This window comes from Lygodium microphyllum, chromosome 8 (assembly GCF_053477565.2).
Source record: "Lygodium microphyllum isolate KBCC chromosome 8, Lygodium_microphyllum_v1.1.10, whole genome shotgun sequence".
Lineage (NCBI taxonomy): Eukaryota > Viridiplantae > Streptophyta > Polypodiopsida > Schizaeales > Lygodiaceae > Lygodium > Lygodium microphyllum.
The window spans coordinates 137577956-137604240 of NC_141142.1; the positions used below are offsets into that span (position 1 = coordinate 137577956).

Below are 26285 nucleotides of genomic sequence, written 5' to 3' on the forward strand. Positions count from 1 at the left end.
AAAGGGTCTTGTGATGCCACCATTCAGTACAACACGGCATGCAGCATTACTGCTAATGCTGTATATGAATTGGGACATGCATGGCCCAAATCTCATAGCTTGCATAAGCTCCACAAAAAAAAGACCATTCCAAGTAATCAAAAGCCTTCTCCAAATCCAATTCAACAAGAATCACCTACTGATTAGAATGTTGCACATAATCTATGACCATCTACAATTCAAAATATTCTGCAAAATATTCTGCCATTAATGCATTCATACTGATGAGCATGCACAACGCGGAGGTGTTTATGAGGAGATTTGCCAGTATGTTGGAAAAAATCTTATACATGGTACCCATCAAACAAATTGATCTCCAATGTTTGAGCGTCGAAGGAGAAGGGACTTTGGGGATCAACTTGAGAACTCCTTTCCTCAATCCACACATGATTCTAGAAATCCAAACCTGCTAACACATAGCAGCTAAAGGATTTACCAAATGAGCTGCATAGGTCTAAAAAATTCTATTGGTCAGACCATACCAACCAGGACTTTTATCACTTGGCAAATGCAATAGGACATCCATAAGCTCATGCTCACGAATATCAGCCTCCAAGGCAACATGGATGTCAAGTGAAACTTGACGCATAGGTCTGAAAAATTCTATTGGTCAGACCATCCCAACCAGGACTTTTATCACCTGGCAAATGCAATAGGACATCCATAAGCTCATGCTCACGAATATCAGCCTCCAAGGCAACATGGATGTCAAGTGAAACTTGATCTCACACTAAGGCATGGGGGGGGGGGGGGGGGGGGGGGGGGGGGGGCGGGGTTGGTTGTGCACACACGTGCGCACGCATGCGCATACATGTGTGTGTAGATGTTGGTGACATCCATGTTACTATATGGAGTGCAAATATGGGGGCCTAGCCTCGATCACTGCAGCAGATCAGGCCACAACTATGATGGATGGACATCAATGGAGAGACCCCTTGTAACCATGATCTTCAAGAGAACATTTTGTACATGATGGTAGCCTATACTTGCAATAGTCATAGTTAGCCATTTTCTTTTTCATTGTTGTTCTCCGATCGAGATAACACGGTCAAATGCACTCATTTCTTTGTCTCATAGGCCTCTCTCTCTCTTTTTTTTTTCGTAAAAGGTAATTGTATTAATTACGAGAAAAATACAAGAATACTTGATTACAAGATACATGATGACAATCTAAGCCATCATGTGAAGAGGTTCCAGTACTACAAGTTACAAAGTCATGGCAAAGACGCGGAGGAAATTGCCATATGCCAGGCACGTAAGTCCTCCCTAGAGAGCATGTCAGAATGCTGGAGAAGATCTAACTGCCAATACAAAAGGCCCTTAAGCCTAGCAATATGCCGCTGAACATTATAGGCAGAATCAAAAAGAAAAGCATTCCGAATGGTCCAGTTATGCCAACAGCCCCAATATCGAAGAAATTGATACATGAGCTTCATATGTGGCTGTGCAGGAGTGGGGTATTGGGGCTACCCAAAAACCCAATCAAAGGGGCGTAGGGTGAAACCAACCACCCCTCGCCAAACAGCCGACAAAAATAACCAAACTTTCTTAGCGATGGGGCAAGAAATAAATCGGTGCCGAGCGCATTCCACAGTAGTGGTGCAAAAGAAACAGTTGCCATTGGAGATTCGTCGCTTGGAAAGAGCTGAAGCAAGTGGAAGACCACCAATCATCACTCTCCAAAGAAAGGCCTTATATTTGAAGGGTGTCTTGTTCAACCAGCCCTCCATCATAGTTGCCCTCCACCATGAGCGGGATTTACGCAATCCCCATAAAGCATTCGCTTTAGTAACTAGCCATTGATGATCTTTAATCAGAAGATGATACATCTGGTTAGCAGAAGCTTTGTTTAAATTCAGCCGGCCTTCTAAGTCCCAATCCTGCCAGGGATGATCCGAAGCAAGGGCAGGAAAGGGTTGTCTGCTCTGGAGTATCGTCAAAAGCTGTTCCCATAAATGCCTATATCCACGAGGGATCCTAAAAAGCCTCCTAGCTATACAAAACAATATTAGCACATTGCAACTGGCAAGGGTGGCATCCACGACTAAAGATAAGCCCAAACGTGCCATCCAGTTGAATTGTGGTCTAAGCTCGTGTTTACCTTCCCATGAGAGTAAACGCGAGACTGCCAACAATTCCAATTGAAAAGAGTTAGTAGCTAAGCGATCCTCCGCTGGATGCCACTGAGCCTTCTCGAGGACCAGTTTCAAGGAACATACCAAATGAGTAAGCAGCAATGAAGAAGAACTGGAGAACCGCGAATCAGCATTAAGAACATGCCACCAAGAACTCCGAATTTGGGTATTGCCATGCAGAAGCCCATAGTCCTCAAGGAAATAACGGGCTATAACGACCCACGGATGATGATCCGAGCACATGGCGCGGAAAAGAGACCAACGGAGTGCCAGCGTGTGAGTCTGGGCATCTAAAATAGCTCCTCCACCCATGCGTTTGGGGGTGCACGCATGCAACCAAGAAATCCAGGAAATACTTGCATGCAATGAGTCCTTCCATAGCATGAAACGAATAGATTGAGTAAGAGCATTCAGAGTCGTAGTAGTCCAGGGCAGCAATGGCAAGAAATATGTGAGCATTGGCAACATAATTGTCTGGGCTACTTTGAGGCGACCATGGAAGGGCCAGGCCTGAGACTTCCAATACAGAAACTTAGCCACCATTTTCTGAGAAATCCACTGCAGAAGCTGCTTTGGGGGAACATCAACACCCAAAGGGTACCCAAGATGCCTGACAATGGAGCCACGAGGAACAACCATACCCTGCCAGTCCAAGGACTACAGATCCGACTCCGTGCAGCTGAGAATGGCTGATTTGAACGCATTGATGCGAAGGCCGGACGCCTGACCAAAGAGACCCCAAACATCCAATGCTTTTCGAAGGTTATCCTTGTCCGCACGCAGAATCATAAAGCTATCATCAGCCAGGGATTGACTAATGAATTGCTGTCCAGTAGGAAGCGACAATCCGGCCAACTGAGTAGAAGCTGCCATATGAGATAACATCGAAAGAACTGGATACGTCGCAAGGGCAAAGAAGAGAGGGCTCAAAGGGCACCCCTGTCTAACAGAGCGGGCAAGGACAAATGGCTCAGTAACACCTCCATTCAGCATGACTTGCGAAAACGCCGCAGCGCTGATGGTGTAGATTAGACGAGACATCCGAGCACCAAAGCCCATAGCAGACATAAGTTCAGCAACGGAAGACCAGTCCAGATAGTCAAAAGCCTTTTCCAGGTCCAGTTGAATCAGTACGACCTCCTAATTAGAATGCCTTGCATAATCAATTGCCAGTTGTGTATTTAATACATTGTGCAGAATGTTTCGGCCCTTAATGAAACCATACTGGAGAGGGTGCACAATGGCAGGGAGATGCTTATGGAGCCGATTCGCAATTACTTTGGAAAAGATTTTGTACATAGAACCCATCAAAGAAATTGGGCGCCACTGTTTCAACGTAGACGGCGAAGGAACCTTTGGAAGCAGTTTAATAAGTCCTTTCCATGAGGAAAGCATGATCCCCGTTTCCCACACCTGCTGAAACAAAGCCTTCAATGGTTTCGCCAGTTGGGTAGCAAAAGCCTCAAAGAACTCATTGGTGAGACCATCCCAACCCGGACTTTTATCCTTGGGCAAGTGTAACAAAACGTCCATAACCTCTGCCTCACAAATATCTGACTCCATAGTAGCTTGCATGTCCTGCGGAACCTGATTGCGAACCAGGTCATAAAAAACCGAACGGGCCTAAGTAATTTGGGCTAAAGGTGGAGAAGTGGAACCAAGAAGGTCGCAGAAATAATTCCTGCACATATGCACAATAGTCTGCGGATACATGATAAGGTGGCCTTCTGCATCCCCAAGTCTGGTCATATTCTCTCGAGCAGGAGAGGCATGGAGAGCTCGAAAGAACTTATGGGTCTGACACGCACTATCTTGCAAAGTCTCCGTCAGATGTTGCAATTTGGCCTACTGATACGATTTCAACTGAAACTCTTTAATAAGATCAACCACCCACATTGCCAGTGCTAGCAGAAATGCATCATCCGGAGTATCCACTAGCAGAGAACGAACCAAAGCCAGCAGGTCCTCCGCTGCTTGTCGACGCCACCGACAAAGAGAGGCATGATAGATCCCATACTGCCAAGCAACCCGCTGCACATTAGAGAGCAATCTTTTAGATGAAGCAGTGCCCTAAGAGGAGAAGTCCAAGAAGAATCTATCAATCAATTGCTGCATATAGCCCTGAAAGATTGCATGCTTCAAGTAAGACGAGTTGAAACGCAAACGGAGTCTCTCCAGAAATTGCTTGAAAGGTGCAATGGGTTGTGCAAGCAGCTCAAGCTGCAGAGGGAAATGGTCCGACAAGGCATATTGCTGCAACACTTTTATTTCGAGCATCTTGGAAAGAAAATCATCATTCTGCATGATGTATATGCGGTCCAACCGCGACCATGTTGTTGCATACTGGGCAAAATGGAAAATAAACCTTGTAGAAGATGGGTGTAGCCAGGACAAGAGATCTTGCTTACGAACAGCAAGAGCCAACTCATGCCACATACGACTTTCCGGCGCATCCATTACCGAATGCTCCGATGTGGACTGGGAAGAATCAACACATATTGAAATCCCCCATCAAGAATCCCCGTCTGCCAAGTGACAAGGAGGTCTGCAAAGTCTGCCAAAGCTCCCGACGAGATAACGGATCATTCGGAGCATAGAGGCCAAGTAACCATAAGATCTCCCCTTCGAATAAAATTTCAATCACCAAAAAGCGGCCATGTACATCATTTTTAATAAGAACAGGCTGATATTTGTCATGTACAATCATGAGCACACCCGAATAATGCATGGCCTGTGTCCCTGCATAGAACAAACGAAAGCCATGGCAATCCACATCTTTTCCGGCTTCTCCGTGACTCTTGTGCTCAACAGCACACAGGACATCCCACTGATTCTCATACAATACAGTCCACATGGCATGTTGCTTGTGTCGAGAACAAATTCCTCGCACATTCCACGTGGCTATTTTCATATGTATTCAAAACAAAATCAGATACGAGGCACAGCTTGCCTCGATTTGACTTTTTCTGCGAGAATGTCCAGGACTCCCTCGTCCAAGAAATCCGCCAACACAGCATAAGAGTTCTGAGGACCAGATTTGGAGGTAGACAGCATATCTGCTAGCTTGGGGATGGAACGGGGATAACGACAATCCCACAGGGTAATGACGTTGCCTTTGGTATCAAAAGCCAGCTTAGCAGGTGGACCCTTTGGACGATCCGAATACATTTTCCTGGCGGGCTGAGGACGGGGGGCAAAGGAAACCATAGCAGGAGCAGAGCGTTCTGAAGACAACATTTCCTTCCTGCGCATATAGGTACGCATGGAATCTTATGAGGTAGTAGGCACAGTATTCTCCATGCCAGCAACAACCCTGTTGCCTTTTTTTGCACGTACTTCAACCCAATCAGTGGCATTGGAATCCAGACCCGAAACCTAATGTTTACCTTTGTCCAGAACTTTAGGCGGGTGGATAGTATCCAGCGACGGAGCATCACACACCATATCTTCCATGGGCGGCGCAACATGGCCAACATCTGAAGTGTGTTGCTGCTCCGGGCGTTGGGCCATAAAATGCGCCAATTGTCCACAGGAAAAGCAATGTCCTGCAAAATTGCCCCATTTCAAACGAAAGTGTAACGGATGCATGCCAGAGCAATTGAGACGTAACCAAGCAGGCCTTTTCTTTGCAGTGTCCCATAACATACACAACCGGTTGCGATTCACAGCCCTTAGACTTGGAGGGACCAGAACAGTGCCCACAGCGGCCATAGCATCCTTCAATAGTGGCCAATAAACAGCTGGACAATTTTCCACTTCTACCCACACAGGGCATTCACATTGCAGCAGACGCTGAAAATCTACCATTGGGCGCCATGGAACAACATGAACCAACCGGCGATCAAAAAACTAAGGCAGTTTAGAGAGGAGAGCAGCACGGTGCGTCTCAAATTTCATCAGGACCTCAAAAAAACCTCAGGGCCCAACAAAAATCTCTTCAACACATTCCCCTTGTAGCAGATTGTGCAGCCACTGGCGAATACGGGAAAGCAATGGGATTCAACCAGTGAAGAAGAGTATCACAGCGCGATCATAAAACACCGAAAAGGAGCGTAGGACAGTTTTTGGGTCCACAGTGGCTTCCAGAACATCGTCAGGTGCAAAGTCAGAAAAGACTTCCTGATTATGTTGAACATAATCGCCAAGCAGAGTGTTGGCAAATTCCAGCAAATGCTCCCAGTCAACATCCTGAGAGTCCACAGAATCCAAAGCAACCTGAGCATAGGAACGATTCCTGATGAACAACTATCTCTTCCGAAGTATGCTTGGTATGTTTACCCACAGGCTGGATGTCAGGACCAGGGGGCACCTCTTCGGTGCACGGAACCATATCCTCAGGTTCCTCAGTATCAGAATCCGGGCCAAGTGCTGCCACCGTTTGGTCTATGAAATCCAGATCCAAACCAGCCATCTTGTATCACGATTGGATCTCGAAGGAGGACTGACGCGCGGTGGAGAGCGGGAAACGCAACCTTGTCCTCCGCAGTCGCGACCTATCCTAAGAGGGCACGCGGCAGGGCACAACCCTAACAGTGCAGGGGCAGGAGGGTGGAGCACAGGGCGGGCAGTCGATGGCAGAGGGGGACAGTCGGGGGCGCAAGGCAGGGGCCAGGCGTCAGCAGAAACCCTAACGCACAGGGTGAAAGGGCGAAGTGCAGGCGAAATGCAGGCGTAGAGCCCACGGGGCTTCAGACGCAGGCGACAGTGCAGGCGGCGGGGCAGGCGACGAGGCAGGCAACGGGACAGGCGAGGGCCGTCAGGATCAGGCGACGGCCAGACAGGCGTCCGAGGTAGCAGAGGGCGACGGGACTGCAGACTGCAGGGCAAGCGAAAGCAGACGGGCGGCTGCAAGCGTGGCAGCGGGAGTGGTCAGGGAAACGGCACACGGAGCAGGACGGCGCAGATAGCAGCAGAACAGGTACAGGGGCGAGGCGGCTTCAGATCGAGCTCCTCCATAGCCTTCCGCGACTCTCTCTCTCTCTCTCTCTCTCTCTCTCTCTCTCTCTCTCTCTCTCTCTCTGTGTATGTAACCTTTTGGTCTCATAGGCCAACTTGGCCTTTTGTAGACGTTAATCTCTCTCTCTCTCTCTCAAACACACACACAAATCACAATCACATGACTGTGAGCAGTGAAACTGAGGTCTTCATAGCAAAAAGGAGCTAAAAAGTTGGCATCATTCTTGTAAGATGAAAGAGAAAGTAAAGAGTTTAGAATTATGTAAGAAAAAAAGGTGACATCCACAATATTACAATCACGTGAGAGTAAGCAGTTGAGATGACTCAAAAGCTTTCAACGCTTCTCCCACCTTGAACATGTGAAATTGAGGTCATGGAATGAAAGGGAAGCTAAAGAGTCCAGATCCTTCTTGTCAGATGTTAGAAAAATATAAATAGTTTAGATCCTCTTAAAGGCCCCTTCAAAATATTCTACACGAAACTTGTTGGTAAAGCAATAGAATTTAAACAGGTTTATGCATTAGATATTTATGTCAGTGCACTTATAACACACAGTATGTAAATAACAAGCACATGCAACCTCTGACAAAGTTTGGTCACAAACTGAGAACCACGATACTCCAACACAAGAAACTCTCACCACTGCCACTTGTACCCACAATTGCCACACTCTTTCCACCTGGCACTTTGAATGAGGTACCATTCAAGATTTGTCTTCCTTCAACATACCTGTTTCTTTGACATAGCACAAAAGTCTCTGAATGAGTGCAGCCAGCACTAATGAAACACTGATCACGATTTGTTTCAAACTATGAATACAAAACAAGCCTAAGCCTATAGGAGAAAAAGGCCACAATTCTTGTGGCAATTGATTTATGTACTGCAACAAGACATTCTCCAGATCCAACCAAGGGCGAAACTTGAAACCTTCAATGACAATCAGCATGTAGATATACGACTGGGAGAATCAAATCAGCCAAAAAAACATCAAATTTGATCAAATCTCTAACAACTTTCCTTGCAAGTGTAAAACTCAAGGGTCAGTCGTGATTCACCGCAATCCCAGTAAGTAAACATGTAATGGCAAAAGCTGACACTAAAGGGAAGGAACTCACATGGTAAAAAACATTATGGGATCATTTGAGGACTGTCCTCAGTAATGGCCAAAACATAACAATTCATAGATCTTTCAAACTTGTGTTGTTTTCCTCCATGATAACCGCCTCAAATGTAAGGACATGGTCTAACATTAAATATCCTCTCTGGAAGCCTCCCTATGTGCAGGTTTGAGTCCTTATATGGTGTCTTGTGCCATCTCAACTGTAAAGGCAGATGGCTATCATGGTTGTGGTTCATGGAGGTGACAAAGGGGAGGCTCCAAAGGGGCATATAGAGACCTGAAGCATACGTACGCTACATGTGGTGTGGTGTATTCTGACTCTGTGCTTTCTCCTCCTGGCCTCAAATGTAAGGATATGTTCTACCATGAAGTGTCCTCTCTGGATGTCTCCCTGCCTTGCAGGTTACAGCCCATGTCTTCCTATCCAGCCACTGAATGCATGAGCCAAACTGAACCAAATGAGTGACCAATGTGATAGTCCAATAGTTACCTGGCTCCATCAGATATCTTGCCTTCCAAGGTAGGTATATGGCACTGGCTAAGTGGTTGAAAACTGTCACATGGCTCAAGACTCGATTAAACATGTGTGTCGATATTGAATAAAGGTGCCGAGATCTCTCTAGGGCATGGGAAAGGTGCATGACTACCGAATGCTCGAGCCTTGATGCATTCATATGCTCAATCTTCTGGTGTAAAAATCAACGATGAGTACAAGAGAGTTGAAACATTCTGCATGCCTCCTTGAACTTATGTATCAAATATAGTCAAAAAAACTAGTCAAATTCCTTTACATATGCACGTTTCTATCATGCTAAATAGTGGAAGACAACTTGTGCTTGCTTATCAGTTATGCTGCTGATGCTACCTGTCCTTGAAAGTCGAGAGTAAGCCTAGATCTCATGCAACTCATTGTCTTCATAGTTATAGGATGTAGAAGTCCCCCTCAACGTAGGTTGGGTGTGTGGAGAAAGGGTGGCTGCAGATGTATGCAAGGATATAGCTAGTTGTACTCTAAACTCCTCAATCTGTTATACCTGGCAGCAGTGTGCAATAGATGATAGCTGCCTTCCGTCCATAGATATCTACATAGAGAATGATCAGTCCAGTCCTGTTGGACATGTATGATACCGACGGGTGCCATATGGACTGTACTGGTAAAAAGAAATTGTCTATTTTTTAAACCATAGGATCTTCAAAAAAGTGTGTTACTGCCCATTTTTTGGCAATTTTCTGGCTGTTTATCCTTTTGTCTCTCATCCCTCAATTTCTCACGTTTACCTATCACCACAAGCTTCAAGTTCTTCCTCTCCTTCTTACTCTTCCACATCCTCTTGAACTACCTCTACCTGTACCTCTCTTACCATCTCCTCTTGGTCTACCTCTCCCTTACCAACTCCCCTTCCTCTCCTCTTTCCTCTCTTCACTTCATCTACCTCTCTCTTTACCTGCACCTCCTCTATTCCAGACTTGGGTCTATCTTTAAAATTAGTTGACTTGTCACTCATCGTTAGTTTTGTATCATGGGTAATCATGTTGAAAGTATAGATTGAATATGTTGACTGTTTATCTCTTATCTATTTTCTAATGACATGAAACATTGTATATTATCTAATAAATTTATCTATATATTTGGTACTGTATAAAGTCAGCCTACTTAACACATCAGATGATTCATACCTGACCACCCTACAATAGATGTCTATCGGACAAAGTTCTCACAAGGATCCCAAGGTAATGACTACAATGGAGTAGAGTCTAAAATGAAGGGTATAATATCATGATTTGCACAATTTCCACAAGTTTCACAAGTTTCGGGAAGGTGAGTTTCAAAAATGGAAAGAAAATGAATTTTGGAGTTTCATGCATTTGAAAAATTTGTGGAGACTGAGTTTTGGAATATTTGTGATGCGTGCGCACATGTGTGTATGTGTGTGTAGAGAGAGATACTTATAATTTGTGTGTGTGTATGTGTCCATGTGCACACACACACACAAACACACACAGAATATAGACAAGAGAACTAGTGATAAGTGTACTAGAGTCAAGAGAAAGGCCTCTACACCACACCCCACCATCAAAGCGGAGCTAGGGGCAACACCCATTGGTTGTAGAGGCACTCTTAAGAGCAATGACATTCTTACATAGGATACGGGAGCTTCCATGTCATAGATACTCTAGATTGGCATTTGCTGCTTCTAGAAAGCTAGTAGAGGAAGGGAAGAAAGATTGTTAGTACTCAGATATGAACGTGGATGAGCCTACATGGATTGGACATCTATCATGTACACATAGTCTTCTACTTTAGAGACATTTTTTATTTTAGTAGACTTTAGCCTCATATTAGGATACATTTATTTCATGTTATCTCACTTCAATTTTATCATAATAAGATGACATTGGATACAAATATATTAGTTCTTGTCTCGTATGCCACATTGGCCACTTGCAGACATTAATATATCTTTATTTATTTCCTCCCTCCCTCCCTCTCTTTTTTCTTTCGTTATATGTAATTATATCAGTTATGAAAAAAAGTACAAGATTACAAGGTTACAAGGTGCAAGGTGGCTTTGGGCCAATGTGCATAAACCAGACACAATAGATAGGACAACAATCCAAGAGATGTCTCCCTCCCTCTCTTTTCTCTTTCGTAATATGTAATTATATTAGTTGTGAAAAAAAGTACAAGATTACAGGGTTACAAGGTGCAAGGTGGCTTTGGGCCAATGTGCATAAACCAAATACAATAGAGTCGGCAAATACAAAAGGACAACAATACAAGAGGCGTGCCAGAGCTAGAGACGAGCCAACAATTTTGAGAAGACTTCCTGGTCTAGGTATAGATCTTTGCTACCAATGTCTCTAGTAGACCATCTTCAAAGAAGTCTCCTAGTACTGCAAAGGGATAAGGTTGCCGATGTTCAACCCGCAAGGAAGAAGGCGTGTCCACAAGGTGGGAGGTTGAACCTGGATATTGCGATCCCATGGAGTGATGACTATACGCTAGAGAGTCACAGGCCCTCTATCATGACTACCTCAATTCTTGCTAGTGTGGTTGCCGTTTTGGAGGGTGGTGGATCCCTGGTAGGAGTAGAAACTGGAGCAATAGGAACATCGGAGGATTTATCTCAATGACACGAAAGTGCGAAGAGGGTCCTGTGAAGAAGAACACTCGATATAGATGCTTTGGGGATGGAAGTCTCCTTCACTTTTCCTTCATTGCGTTGGGCGAACCATTGGGGTTCCAGAAGATATGCAATGGTGTATTTATACATTGTACGAGACAGTGATAGATAGAGTACAAGTGCCTCGACACACAACACACTCAGTGTCTAGCACGGTTGGTGTAAAGCAAGCCAGTCCGCTCTCTCCTTTGCTGTTTGGATTGTACATTGACGAGATCACAGATTACACACAAAGACTGGGTGGTATGGGAGCCAGCTTGGCTAGGGTCTTCATACATTTTTGTTATACATAGACCATATTGTGCTCATCGCAAATTCACCTGAGGGGCTACAATGACATCTGGATGCATTGCATGTGTTTTATGAAGAGAAAGGCTTCAAGGTTAATCTTGGAAAGACTAAAATTATGGCCTTTAACACCTTAGTAGCTTGGGTGACACGCTCAGAGCATCACTTTAGGTATGATGGTCAGTCTTTGAAAATGGTTAGACAATATCTATACCTTGAGGTCACTTTCAAAGGGCCAGCATTTTCACGGAAGGAGACTTCAGAGGCTAGGCTTGCATGTGCATAAGTAGCTTTGGGTACTCTGCAGTGACAGTGTGCACACAGTTCCACAAGCCCCGTACCAAATTGTGGCTGTTTGACACTTTAGTTATGCCCCCACTACTCTATGGAAGAGCCATTTGGGGCCTAAGCCTTTATCATAATAGACGGGCACCTCTCATGGACTGTAACGGACGTAAAGCACAACATTGTGATGGCTGGGAGCATATGGCGAGACAGTTGGTCATGATGATAGCACGTTTGATAAGGGTGAAAACCTCACTACCACAAGAGATCATCCGAGTAGAGTCGGGTGCAGCACCCATGGTAGGGGAGGCACTATTCCAAGATATCACCTTCCTGGAGAGGATATGGCAGCTTGCTAAAGACCGATACCCTAGGCTAGCTTTGGAGAATTCAAGACAACTTGTAGCAGAGGGAGATCGACACTATAGGTATGCACATATGAGCACGTGGCTGCACTTGTATGGCATGAACATAGACAGATTGCCACTGTTCAATTACAGCCTTGATTGTCCCATTTTGAGTCTCAACACTTCAAAGTTGAATAGAGTGATGAGAGCAGACATCACTAAAGTGGAGACAGAGAGGACTTGGTCCAAGCCCCCCTTTCCCATTAGGCACAAAGATGGCACAATACCAATGTCACTTCTTGCAGCTTTCCCACGATGGTTTCATAATGAGACCGAGATATATGGATTCTCAACTTTCTCATGGACTTCGAGTTGCTATTGGACAGATACGCACCTCATCAGATCAGCTAATGATTGAGACAGGTCGATGGAGCCATGTTGCAGCAAATGAGAGGATGTGCCAACTTTGTGGATGGGAGCAAGAGACGAGGAAACACTACACTTGTAGATGCACTATATACTATGATATCCGAGACAACTACCATTGTCTCTTTAAGGAGGGCTTTTGACCACAAGGATAGGTGATGGACTATGAGGACCAAAGATGTATGGGCCTTTTCTTATTGGAGCTCCAATGACGCAAAGCAGCATTGTTACAAGATCAGAGGCAACCCCAACCATGTCCTCCCCTCCAAAGAGCAGTTACAGACTTTTTCAGTATAGCCAGCCCCTCGGCCACTGCCACCTTAGACACTACATCTCCTACTCACAAGTGCCATCAAGAGACATCATCAAGTGGCATCACAATAGATAGAGCTACAACATTCCACATAGCACAATGCCCTAGGGTACCTAGGCATGCTCATATGCGAGACATTCAGGTCACGATTGCTCGTTACAGAGGAAGATTACCACGACGACTCAGAGAGAGGTAGCTTGCAAAGTCTTGGAGGATTCCATACACTGAGAGGGAGATACTCTATGCTCTTTTCAGTTTTTTAGTTTTCCCTACTTTTCATTTTCCATTTTGATTTATCATGTGGACCTAGACATAATTCTGTTTTCTTCTCTAATGAGAGATGATGATAGCATCAGTTGTATTAGCTCTCCCTCTGATGTAACATTTTGGTCTCACATGCTGATTTGGCCTTTTGTAGACATTAATATAACTTTCTTTCTTTTCTTTCTCTCTCTATGTCTCTCTATGCATAACATTATGCCTATCCACAAGTCTGGAGTCCCCCTAGATCAAGATAAGTATAGAACCATCATCGTGGGGGCACACATTGACAAAGATGTATGGAGCAGTGATAGAGGCAAAGCTCAGTGCATACGTAGAGAGAGGGCAATTGAGAGCGATAGGATAGAATGGTTTCCAATGCGAATTCACCACACTTTGTGAGATGGAGAGAGGATGGACGCTCAGCTCAGAGTGCAATAGACTATGTGAGAGTGAAGCACGATACCCAATTCAATAGACTGAAAGAGTGTAACCTGAAAGTACAAAGTACAACCCTTAAACCTTAGGGTTGTAGGGGGTATTCACACCCAAACACGATAAGTGCCCGTAAGTGTCTGACATAAGCATATACAAAATAAGACAATAAGTCTGGAGGGAAAAACCTCTCGAATCGAGAGTAAAAAGTGCCCCAGTGTCCTTGTGATCATCGACACTGCTATGTGAGCGTAAGCGTCAGTGAGGCGTAAGTGAGAAAACCCAACAAACCCCCCTGGAGTGAAGAGTGATCAAGAGTACAAGGATCATCAGCCACCAAAGGAGATCAAATTTAAAGCATTGTAAAATGCTTCAAATTTGTCATGAGAAAGAGCTTTGGTAAAGATGTCTACCACATTACTAGTGATAGGACAATAGACAAGGCTGATATCACCTACATGTAGCCTCTCTCTAACAAAGTAATAATGTATCTCAATGTGTTTCGTGCGTGCATAAAACACTGGGTTCCATGCCACTGCAATGGCACTCTGACTATCAGTGAACAAAGGAGTAGGCTCCGTAACAAATACATCCAGATCAGCTAGCAAGCGTCTAACCTATACGAATTCAACTGTGGTAGTGAAAGCTGCCTTGTCTTCAGCTTCACATGACGATGTGGCAACAGTGGATTGTTTCTTGCTCAGCCAAGATACACAAGATGAGCCAAGAAAGAAACAATTGCCACTAGTGGAGTGACATGATTCATAATCACCAGCCCAATCAGAATCACTGTAAGCATGTAACTGTAGCGGTCCCCCCTTGGCATAAAGCAATCCAATAGATCTAGTACCCTACAAGTAACGAAAGACACGCTTAACAGCTTGCCAATGTGACATGCGTGGCTCATGCATATATCTACTCAGGGCTGAAATTGCAAACTGTATGTCCCACCTAGTGTTGCATTGGTAAATAAGACATCCAACTGCTAGAGCATATGTGTGTATATCAAACAAATCACTGTCATCATGTAATGACAGCTTTACTCCAAGTTCCATTTGTGTACATACTGGCTTGCAATCCTGTAAGCCAAACTTCTCAAGAAGTTTACCAATGTATCTTGAGTGTGACAAACCAATATCTCTAGCATCATCTATGAACTCAATGCCCAAGTAATAATGCAAAGACCACAAGTCTAACATGTCAAAAGTTTGCTGCAAATTTTGTTTGAATGCTGAAATCTGATCAGCATGTATCCTTGTAAGCAAGAGATCATCAACATATAGACAAATGATCAGCATGGATCCCCCCTCTTTACATACATAAAGGGTAGATTCAAATGAGCTGTTTATGAACCCTTGGCTAAACAAAAAAGCATCTATCTTTGCATACCAAGCTCTAGGAGCTTCTTTCAAACCATATAAAGCCTTTTTCAGCTTGCAAACCAAGTGTTTCGATCCTTCAGCTACAAAACCAATGGGTTGCTGTATATATACTTCCTCATGAAGTTCCCCATGTATTTAATTTTTATATCCAACTGATGCACAGTCCATCCATAATGAGCAGCCAAAGCAACCATAGACCTGATGGTCGTCATTCGGGAAGTAGGAGCAAATGTCTCCTCATAGTCAATGCCTTTCAATTGTGCATAGCCTTTAGCTACAAGCCTTACCTTATATTTATCAATCGATCCATCTGCATTCCGTTTCATCTTGTAGACCCATTTTGTTCCAATGGCTTTCTTCCCAAAGGGCAAAGGCACTAAATCCCATGTTTGATTCTTAGTGATAGAATCCAATTCAGCTTGCATTGTTGCCATCCCATGCACACTTTGTTGTGCATCCTCAAAACATTCAAGCTCCTCATTATCAAGTGTGCTTGTTGCCAAAACAAACTCCATGGTATGTGCAGTATCATGCATACGAGCTTGCCTTCTAGTACGACCAGCCATGGGTGCATCCAGATGACTATCTTTCATAATCTGTAAATACCATCTAGGCATTTGTCTTGCCTCCTCTCTATGCATAAACTTTGCTGAATATTCAGATCAGCCAATGGCTGATTTTCCGCATTTTCCAATGGAGTAGCTGGCTGAATATTGAGTTCACTTGCTGAAACTCGAGCTGAATCACCAAATGTAACGGGCAACAGCCCTTCAAATACATCACAGGCAGCCTGATATGTGTCTAAACTAGCAATGGACAATTCTGATTTTTCATCAAATAGTACATTCCTACTAACAAACACCTTTTTAGAGAGGATCGTAGAATCTGTAGCCTTTACTCTCACTACTATATCCCACAAAACTACATTTGATAGCCTTGTTACCCAACTTTTTCCTAAGTACCTAGGGAATGTGTACATATGCAAGACACCCAAAGGTACGAAAGTGTCCAACAAAAGGTTTCCGGCTGTTCCAAACCTCAAAAGGTGTAATTTTCTTTAATGTTTTAGTGGGGCATCTATTTAAAACATGGCAAGCACACATAACGGCTTCCATCCAAAAATTGTGTGGCAAGCTCTTTGCTTTCAGTATACATCTGGTCATCTCCATGAGTGACCAATTCTTCCTCTCTGCAAACCCATTCTGCTGTGGAGTATAAGTAGTAGTGAACTGATGTACAATGCCCTTGTGCTTCAAAAAGGAATTCAGCATAGAGGACATCTATTCCCCCCTACAGCTAGATTGATTTTCAACAATTGCAACAAAAGCCAAGAATGCATCATACACTTCTGACTTTTTTACCAAAGAATAGACCCAGCAGAATCGTGTAAAGTCATCAATAAAAGTCACAAAATAGTAACATCCTCCTAATCGCTTTGTCTACATAGACCCACATACATCTGAATGCACTAACTCTAACGTGGCTGTGGCTCTAAAAGCAACATCACGTGGAAACGAAAAGCGATGCATTTTTCCCAAAATACATCCTTCGCACAAGTGCTCAAGAAGTCTCTCCAAAAGAGGTAATCCATCTAGCATTTGTGTACGTTGTAAGAGCATCAAGCTACCAAAGTTCACATGCCCCATCCAAGCATGCCATAACTCTCCCTGAATGATAGCAGAAGTAAGAGTGGATGCCGAGTACACTGACTGATCAACTGAAAGAGCATCCAACTCATATAATCCATGACATAAAGTGCCAGTCAAGACCAAAGTCATGTGTTCTTTATCTCTTAATATGCATCTGTCATCATCAAATGTGACCTGCAATCCACAAAGTGCCAAAGAAGAAATAGAGAGCAGATTCTTCTTTATGCCTGACACAAACAAAGCATCCTGTAAATGGATAATAGAGCCATCAATGGCTATGAGCACAATCTCCCCAATACCTCTAACAGGGTATGATGCAATATCGGTGCATTGTACAGACTTGCCAACTGGAGCTGCACCAACACAAAATAAATCTCTACGAGATGTGATGTATCTAGAAATACCGCTGTCAAAAAACCAAAATTAATGCTATGGGTCATGAAACTATTGAGGATCATGTTGTTAATGGTTCAGTGTGTCAGATGTCTAGTTGCAAAGACATCATTCTTTACACTCCTAGTTCTTTTCACTAATTGCCTTTGATGTACTTCTTTTTTATCGTCATATGCTATAGTGCACTTTGTTGACTCTTAGAACCAATTATGCAACTGCACCAGAGGGCTATGAATATCCTGGAGGGGCTCTATTCACTACTACTCAGTGTGGCTTGTTAAGGGGTACAAGGCCTCTAGCAAGGCATAACTGTGTTCTCTGAGTTACTCATTATCATACTTAGTTTCTATGCCTTTTGTTAGATAGCTACATGCTTGTGGGTTCAAGTCTTGACTGTCCCAGTCATCCACCAAGCTGTGCCAAGTGTTGAGGCTCGAATTGCACTTGCTATTAGTACTTTTATACCTTAGTACTAGTATACATGTAGAACCAGCATATGTAAAGTGACTTAAAATGTCATATGAAGTTTCTACCTGACATTCAGGCAACTTCCTGAGGTTCACGAAATTGTATCTTTTGAGATCTTGCGTGATGAGTAATGCTATCTTCTTAAAGACAGCACCAGATTTTGGTCACTCATATCTGGTTCTATTACTCTGTATTTGAGTCCTGAATATTTACTATGTCTATTTCAAGTTATCTGATCACGAGTGGTCGCGATGACAGACAACTGTGTGATAGTTTTCAGGAGTAGTTATGCGTTGATGAATGTAATATGTAGTTCGTGTTTGCATAGTGTTTCCTGTATTTGTTGTTATGGTCTTGATAGGCCATAACACTTTGGCGATCCTGCTAGTTTCATGGGAATAACTCTCATGATTTAGGCATCAAGCTTGGAAATAATTACAAAATTGGGCTGCAAGAATTCAGAATCCACACATACACATCGCTCATGGAAGTCGCCTGATCCACAGATACACATACATTAAAATCACCCATAACAAAGCCTTGATGAGCCATGGCAAGGTAATGCAAGTCATCCCAAAGCTAACGACATCCCGAGCAATAGAAGGAGCATACACGCCTACTAGCCACAAAACCTCTCTCTCATATACGATTTCCAAAATCAGAAATCTACCGCAAGGCTCCCAAGAAACCAAAGATGGTTGCAGGGAAGATCTAACGGCCGATATAACTCTAGATTTATGTGGAGTGTGGCCACTAAAAAAAATTGTATAATCCTTATATACATAAGAAGATCTTGCCAAAGCTTGTTGTTTATGCTCCACAGCACAAAAAATATCCCAATATCCAGCTAACACACTTTCCACAACCAATACTGCTTACTAGCCGAAGAAATATATTAAAATTCCATAAAGAAATTCTCATGATAAATCACAAACAAGAAAACTACTAATCCACCACATTCCCTTTCCCTTTAACATCAATAGCTTTAGCTGCCTGAAATCTCTCCATCTCACTTCGGATCACATCTACAAGATCTGCCCTCTACAAACTAGCAATGGAATAACGATAAAGAAACTATTGTTGCTGAGAACGAAAAATATCCCGAGGAGGCACAAGCCTCCCACACGCAGTAAAGCGCAAAGCAAAATCGGAAGCCCTTTTATCATCCGCACCAACTGCAGGAACATGTGAAGATTACGGTTTCATATAGAACCCCTTAACTCTTTGTTGAAAATTCTGAGTGATAGGGTGGGGAGGTGGGTGGGCACGAGTCAAACGAGAATCCTATCTAGCATTACGTCTAACTACAGTGACCCAAGAATCTTACTAAGGAGGCAAATTCCGACAAATCGAAAGCGATGCACGCTCAATACCAGCTTGGGAAACATCCTTCTTTCCATCATCATGTCCATGCTAGACAAGCGGCACAGGATTAGCTTTTGGCTGCTAAACCAGCTACTGTTGGGGATGACGCTCATGCATATCCATGTCAAGATCCATAGAATACTACAATACCTCAAGGTTTCTACCACATTCTAAAATGAAATGGCCCAATTGGCCACATCTAAAACAATCACCAGCAAATGTGCCCCATTTCAGTTCATAAACCAACATTTGTAACCCTGGAACCTCAGAACGAATTTTGGTCGGGTGAGGTTTCCCTATATCCCAAAGCATATAGGCCCTGCCCCTATTGCGAGAGGCCAACCGAGGCTCCACCAAGACCTCACCCAGGGTTCTCAAAACCAAAGGAAGAAGTCGCCAAAGATGTGCACGAAAATCAACCACTTCCACCCACATTAGGCATGCTTGCCTAAGTACCTCCTGAACCTCCACCATATGGGACCATATGTACTAGCTGACCATCCATGAACAAAGGAATACGTTGCATAATGTGAGCACGTACTTTTGGGGAATGAAAAAGGACCTCCAAAAACCCCCTCGGTCCATCATAAATCTCTTCAACGAGAGGGGACTGCACTTGCCCTAATGCATCAACTTGAGACACCTCAACACTGACAAGCATGGACTATAGCCAAGCATGAATCCTAGTGATCAAAGGAGTCCTTCCTGTAAAGTAAAAGATGGCTGCCCTCTCATGGAAAGTAGCAATCGCTGTAAGACTAGGTCAACTCCCATGACAGCAACCACATGATCCCCTCCGGTAAAGAGCTCGCTTTACCCTCATTGGCATGAGCATAATCCAACATAAGATTGTTTGCAGTGGCCAGCATAAACTGAAGAGACCCGTCAGTCTATGAGCATGAAGCATGAACATCTTGCCGAGGTAAATTTGAGGCACATAAAACCAGTTCATCAACCGACATATTACGACATTTACCCATCCATCAACTGCCCAGAATCTTCAGCCGACGAGTCACCATCTGATTCCACCAAATCTTTATCATCCCCATGCCCTGTATGCTGGTCAAGAAAAGCCATATCAATACCATTTGACACCTGCAAATTCGCCATAACTAAACTTTATGCTTATTACAAGCTTTGTTCTCAACCCTAACTGGCTGTTTCAAATCTAAACAGAATCTGTCTCCTCCCTTCAACCAGGCCCTGCATGTATATTGCACCTGTTATGCAGTCAGACTGTAAAGGACTGCACTTGTGCAACTTGTGCTACAAAACCCTCACGATGTGCTTTCAAGCTCTCTGCGCAGGTCATGAATCTGCGAACGGTCAGTTCTGCAATTAAGCAGGCTGTCTATATTGGCCTTCTCTCTCTCTCTCTCTCTCTCTCTCTCTCTCTCTCTCTCTCTCTCTCTTCGTAAAAGGTAATTGTATTAATTACAAAAAAAAGGTACAAGTTTACATGATTACATGATTACAAAATAAATGAGGGCCCTAGGCCAACGTGTGTAAAATCCCAGTACCAATCCACGAAAAAGGTTACACAAATCATGGCAAAGACCCAGAGGCAATTGCCATATGCCAGGGAAGCAAGTCCTCCCGAGGGAGCAAGTCCAAGTGCCGAATGAGATCTATCTGCCAATGCAAGAGACCTTTAAGCCGGGCAATGTGTCTCGGTACATTAGAGGCCGAATCAAAGAGAAAGGCATTCCGCGTGGTCCAAATGTGCCAGCATCCCCAGTATCTGAAAAAGTGGAACAAGATCTTCACATGTAACTGTGGCGGTGTGGGGTAGTTTGGGCGCACAAAAACCCAATCGAAAGGAGTTAGTGAGGACCCCACCACTGCACGCCAAACTTGTGACAAGAGTGACCAGATATTCTTGGCGAGCGGGCAGGAAAGAAATCTATGCCGGGCCGATTCCACAGTAGTGGTACAGAAGAAGCAATTGCCGTTCAAGATTCTATGCTTGGAAAGGGCCGAGGCAAGAGGAAGACCACCAATCATTACCCGCCAAAGAAAGACCTTACATTTGAAAGGTGTCTTATTCAACCAGCCCTCCATCACAGGTACCTTCCACCATGACTGCGATTTCCGCAATCCCCATACAGTATTAGCTTTCAGACCCAGCCATCAATGATCTTAAATGAGAAGATGATACACCTGATTAGCAGAGGCCTTTTCCAGACTCAACCAGCCTGCAAGGTCCCAGTCCTGCCAAGGACGATCCACAACCAGGGCAGGAAAGGGTTGCCTACCCCGAAGCACTGACAAAAGCTATTCCCATAAATCACGGTATCTGCGCGGGATCTTGAAAAGTCTCCTGGCAATACGAAACGATGCGAGGACATTGCGAGTGGCAAGGGTAGCATCCGCAACCGAAGTCACACCCAAACGGGCCATGCGGTTAAATCTTGGTCTGAGCTGATGTTTGTCTTCCCATAAAAGTAATCTCGAGACTGCCAACAATTCCAGTTGAAAGGAGTTAGTATGCAAGCGGTCCCCCACTGCATGCCAAGGAGCCTTTTGGAGCACCACTTTCCAAGAGCCAACCAAATGCAGTAACAAAGAGGAAGAGGGACTGGAAAATCGAGAGCCTGCATTAAGGACATGCCACCAGGAACCCCGAAGTCGTGTATTACCATGGCATAGCCCGCTGTCCTCAAGGAAATAACGGGCTATAATGGTCTACGGGTGATGATCCACACACATGGCGTGAAAAAGAAACCAACGAAGAGCCAACATATGAGTTTCAACATCCAAAATAGCTCCACCACCCATGCGTTTAGGGGTACATGTATGTGACCATGAAATCCACGAAATACCTGCTTGCAATGAATCCTTCTTCCATAACATGAAACGAATGGGGCGAGTGAGAGCCTTCAAAGTAGTAGGAGTCCACGGCAGCAATGGCAAGAAATATGTTAGCATTGGCAACATAATTGTCTGAGCCACTTTGAGGCGGACATGGAATGGCCACGCTTGCGACTTCCAATACATAAACTTCGCTCCCAGTTTTTGTGAAATCCACTCAAGTAGTTCCTTTGGCCGAACATCCACCCCCAATGGGTATCCAAGATGCCTGATAATGGAGCCACGGGAAACAACCTGGCCCTTCCAGCCTAATGACTGTAAATCAAGCTCCGTGCAACTAAGTATCGCTGATTTAAAGGCATTGATGCGAAGACCAGAAGCATGACCAAAGAGCGTCCAAACATCTAATGCCTTTCCAATGTTGTCCTTGTCCGCCCGCAAAATCATAAAGCTATCATCAGCCAGAGATTGGCTAATGAAGTGCTGTCCCAAAGGAAGAGACAAACCGCTCTCTCTCTCTCCCTTTTTTTTTTGTAAAGGGTAATTGTATTAATTACGAAGAAAAAGTACAAGTGTACTTGATTACAAGATACATGATGGCACTAAGCCATTATGTGAAACAGTTCTAGTTCTACGAGTTACAAGGTCATGGCAAAGATATAGAGGAAATTGCCATATGCCAGGGATGCAAGTCCTCCGGGGAAAGTAAGTCAGAATGCTGAAGAAGATCGATCTGCCAATACAAGAGCCCCTTAAGCCGAACAATATGCCGCTGAACATTAGAGGCGGAATCAAAAAGAAAAGCATTCCGAATGGTCCAGTTGTGCCAGCAGCCCCAATAGCGAAGAAAGTGAAACACTAGTTTCATGTGTGGCTGTGCGGGTGTTGGGTATTTGGGCTGCACAAAGACCCAATCAAAGGGCCTTAACGAGAAACCAACCACTGCTCTCCAAACAGCTGACAAGAACGACCATATTTTCTTAGCGATAGGGCAAGAAATAAAGCGGTGACGGGCAGATTCGACACTGATGGTGCAAAAGAAACAATTGCCATTGGATATTCGTCGCTTGGAAAGAGCAGAAGCAAGCGGAAGACCCCCAATCATCACCCTCCAAAGAAAAACCTTATATTTGAAGGGTGTCTTGTTCAGCCACCCTTCCATCACAGTTGCCCTCCACCATGACCGGGATTTACGCAATCCCCATAGCGCATTAGCTTTAGTGACCAGCCAGTGATGATCTTTAATCAGGAGATGATAGACATGGTTTGCAGAAGCTTTATCTAAACTCAGCCGGCCTTCAAAGTCCCAATCCTGCCAAGGACGATCCGAAGCAAGGGCGGGAAAGGGTTGTCTGCTCTGGAGCACCATCAGAAGCTGTTCCCATAAATGCCTGTATCCACCAGGAATCCTGAAGATTCTCCTAGCTGTACGAAATGATATTAGCACATTGCGACTGGCAAGGGTGGCATCCGCGACTGAAGTTAAGCCCAAACGTGCCATACAGTTGAATTGTGGTCGAAACTCTTGTTTACCTTCCCATGAAAGTATCCGCGAGACTGCCAGCAATTCCAGTTGAAACGAATTAGCAACCAAGCGATCCTCCGCTGGATGCCACTGAGCCTTCCGGAGGACCAGTTTCCAGGAACATACCAAATGGGTAAGCAGGGATGAAGAGGAACAAGCGAATCGGGAATCGGCATTAAGGACATGCCACCACGAACTCTGGATTTGGGTATTGCCATGCCGAAGCCCCTGCTCCTCAAGGAAATAATGGGCTATCACGACCCAGGGATGATGATCTGAGCACATAGCACGGAAAAGAGACCAACGGAGGGCCAGCATGTGAGTTTGGGCATCCAAAATAGCTCCTCCACCCATGTGTTTAGGGGTGCACGCATGCGACCAAGAAATCCAAGAAATGCCTGCATGCAAGGAATCTTTCTTCCATAACATGAAACGAATAAATTGAGTCAGAGCATTCAGAGTAGTAGTAGTCCAGGGCAGCAAGGGCAAAAAATATGTGAGCATCGGCAACATAATTGTCTGGGCTACTTTGAGGCGAACATGGAATGGCCAAGCCTGAGACTTCCAATGCAGGAACTTAGCTGCCAGTTTCTGAGAAGTCCACTGAAGAAGCTGCTTTGGTGGCACATCAACACCCAAGGGGTAGCCAAGATGTCTGAAAATGGAACCACGAGGCACAACAATACCCTGCCAATTCAATGACTGCAAATCCGACTCCGTGCAGCTGAGAATGGCTGATTTCAGCGCATTGATGCGAAGGCCAGAAGCCTGACCAAAGAGATCCCAAACATCCAATGCTTTGCGAATGTTATCCTTATCCGCCCGTAGAATCATAAAACTGTCATCAGCCAAGGATTGACTAATGAAATGTTGTCCAGAAGGAAGCGACAATCCAGCCAACTGAGTGGAAGCGGACATATGAGATAACAGCGAAAGAACCGGATGGGTCGCAAGGGCAAAGAAGAGGGGGCTCAATGGACACCCCTGTCTGACAGACCGGGCAAGGGCAAATGGCTCGGTAACGCCTCCATTCAACATGACTCGCGAAGACGCCGCTGCACTAATGATGTAGATCAGTCGCGACATCCGATCACCAAAGCCCATAGTAGACATAAGCTCTACAACAAAAGACCAGTCCAGATAGTCGAAAGCCTTTTCCAGGTCCAATTGAATCAGTACGACCTCCTGATTAGAATGCCGTGCATAATCAATCGCCAGTTGCGCATTTAACACATTGTGCAGAATGTTTCGGCCCTTAATAAACCCATATTGAAGTGGATGCACAATGGCAGGGAGATGCTTGTGGAGCCGATTCGCCATTACTTTGGAAAAAAATTTGTACATAGACCCCATTAAAGAAATTGGGCGCCAATGTTTCAACATAGACGGCGAAGGAACCTTCGGAAGCAATTTAATAAGTCCTTTCCATGAGGAAGGCATAATCCCCGTTTCCCATACCTGCTAAAACAAAGCCGTTAATGGTTTCGCCAATTGGGTAGCAAAAACCTCAAAGAACTCATTCGTGAGACCATCCCAACCAGGGCTTTTATCCTTGGGTAAGTGTAACAAAACATCTACAACCTCCGCCTCACAAATATCTAACTCCATAGTGGCTTGCATGTCTTGCGGAACCTGATTACGGACCAGGTCATAAAAGACTGAACGGGCCTGAGTAGTTTGAGCTGAAGGTGGCGAAGTGGAACCAAGAAGATCAATGAAATAATCCCTGCACATATGCACAATAGTCTGCGGATCAATGACCAGATGCCCGTCTGCATCCAGAAGTCTAGTCAGATTCTCTCGAGCAGGAGAGGCATGGAGGGCTCGAAAGAATTTATGAGTCTGACACGCATTGTCTTGCAGAGTCTCCGTCAGATGCTGCAATTTGGCCTGCTGATATGATTTCAACTGGAATTCTTGAATAAGATGAGCCACACGCATTGCCAGTGCTAGTAAGAACGCATCATCTGGAGTATCCATCAGCAGAGAACGGACCAAAGCCAGCAAGTCCTGGACGGCTTGCCGACGCTGTCGACAAAGAGAGGCATGATGGATTCCATACTGGCGAGCAACTCGCTGCACATTAGCGAGCAATCTTTCAAAGGAGGCAGTGCCCTGAGAAGGGAAGTCCAGTAAGAATCTATCAATCAATTGCTGCATATAACTCTGAAAGATTGCATGCTTCAAATAAGAGGAGTTAAAACGCAAAGGGAGCCGGTCGAGAAATCGCTTGAAAGGTGCAATGGGGTGTGCGAGCATCTCAAGCTGCAGAGGAAAATGGTCCGACAATGCATATTGCTGCAAGACTTTCATTTCAAGCATCTCAAGGAGGAAATCATCATTCTGCATGATGTATATGCGGTCCAGCCGCGACCAAGTTGTTGCATACTGAGCGGAATGGAAAGTAAACCCTGTAGAAGAGGGGTTCAGCCAGGACCAGAGATCTTGCTTAAGAACAGCAAGAGCCAACTCATGCCACCTACGGCTTTCCGGCGCGTCCATCACCGAATGCTCCGAGGTGGACTGCGAAGAATCAACACACATATTGAAATCGCCCATGAAGAGGCCCCGTCTGCCAAGTGACAAAGAAGTCTGCAAAGTATGCCAAAGCTCCCGGCGCGATAAAGGATCATTGGGTGCATAGAGACCAAGTAACCATAAGATTTCTCCATCTAGTAAAATTTCAATCACCACAAAGCGCCCATGCACATCATTTTTAATAAGAAGAGGTTGATATTTTTCGTGTACAATCATGAGCACACCAGAATAACGCATGGCCTGTGTCCCTGCATAGAACAGTCGAAAGCCATGACAGTCTTCAACTTTTCCAGCTTCACCGTGACTCTTGTGTTCAACAGCACACAAGACATCCCATTGATTCTCATGCAAAACAGTCCACATG

At 44.7% G+C, this 26285-nt stretch overlaps 1 protein-coding gene across 1 annotated transcript in view; it reads right to left on the reverse strand.

Annotated features, from left to right (window-relative positions):
• Positions 1–26285, reverse strand: part of ABCB25 (ABC transporter of the mitochondrion 3) — a 203232-nt gene that overhangs the window by 54500 nt on the left and 122447 nt on the right. Inside the window, exon 13 of the mRNA XM_087683610.1 lies at positions 7771–7859. Within this exon, the coding sequence (XP_087539736.1) occupies positions 7771–7859 (89 nt within the window). The remainder of the gene's footprint in view (positions 1–7770; positions 7860–26285) is intronic.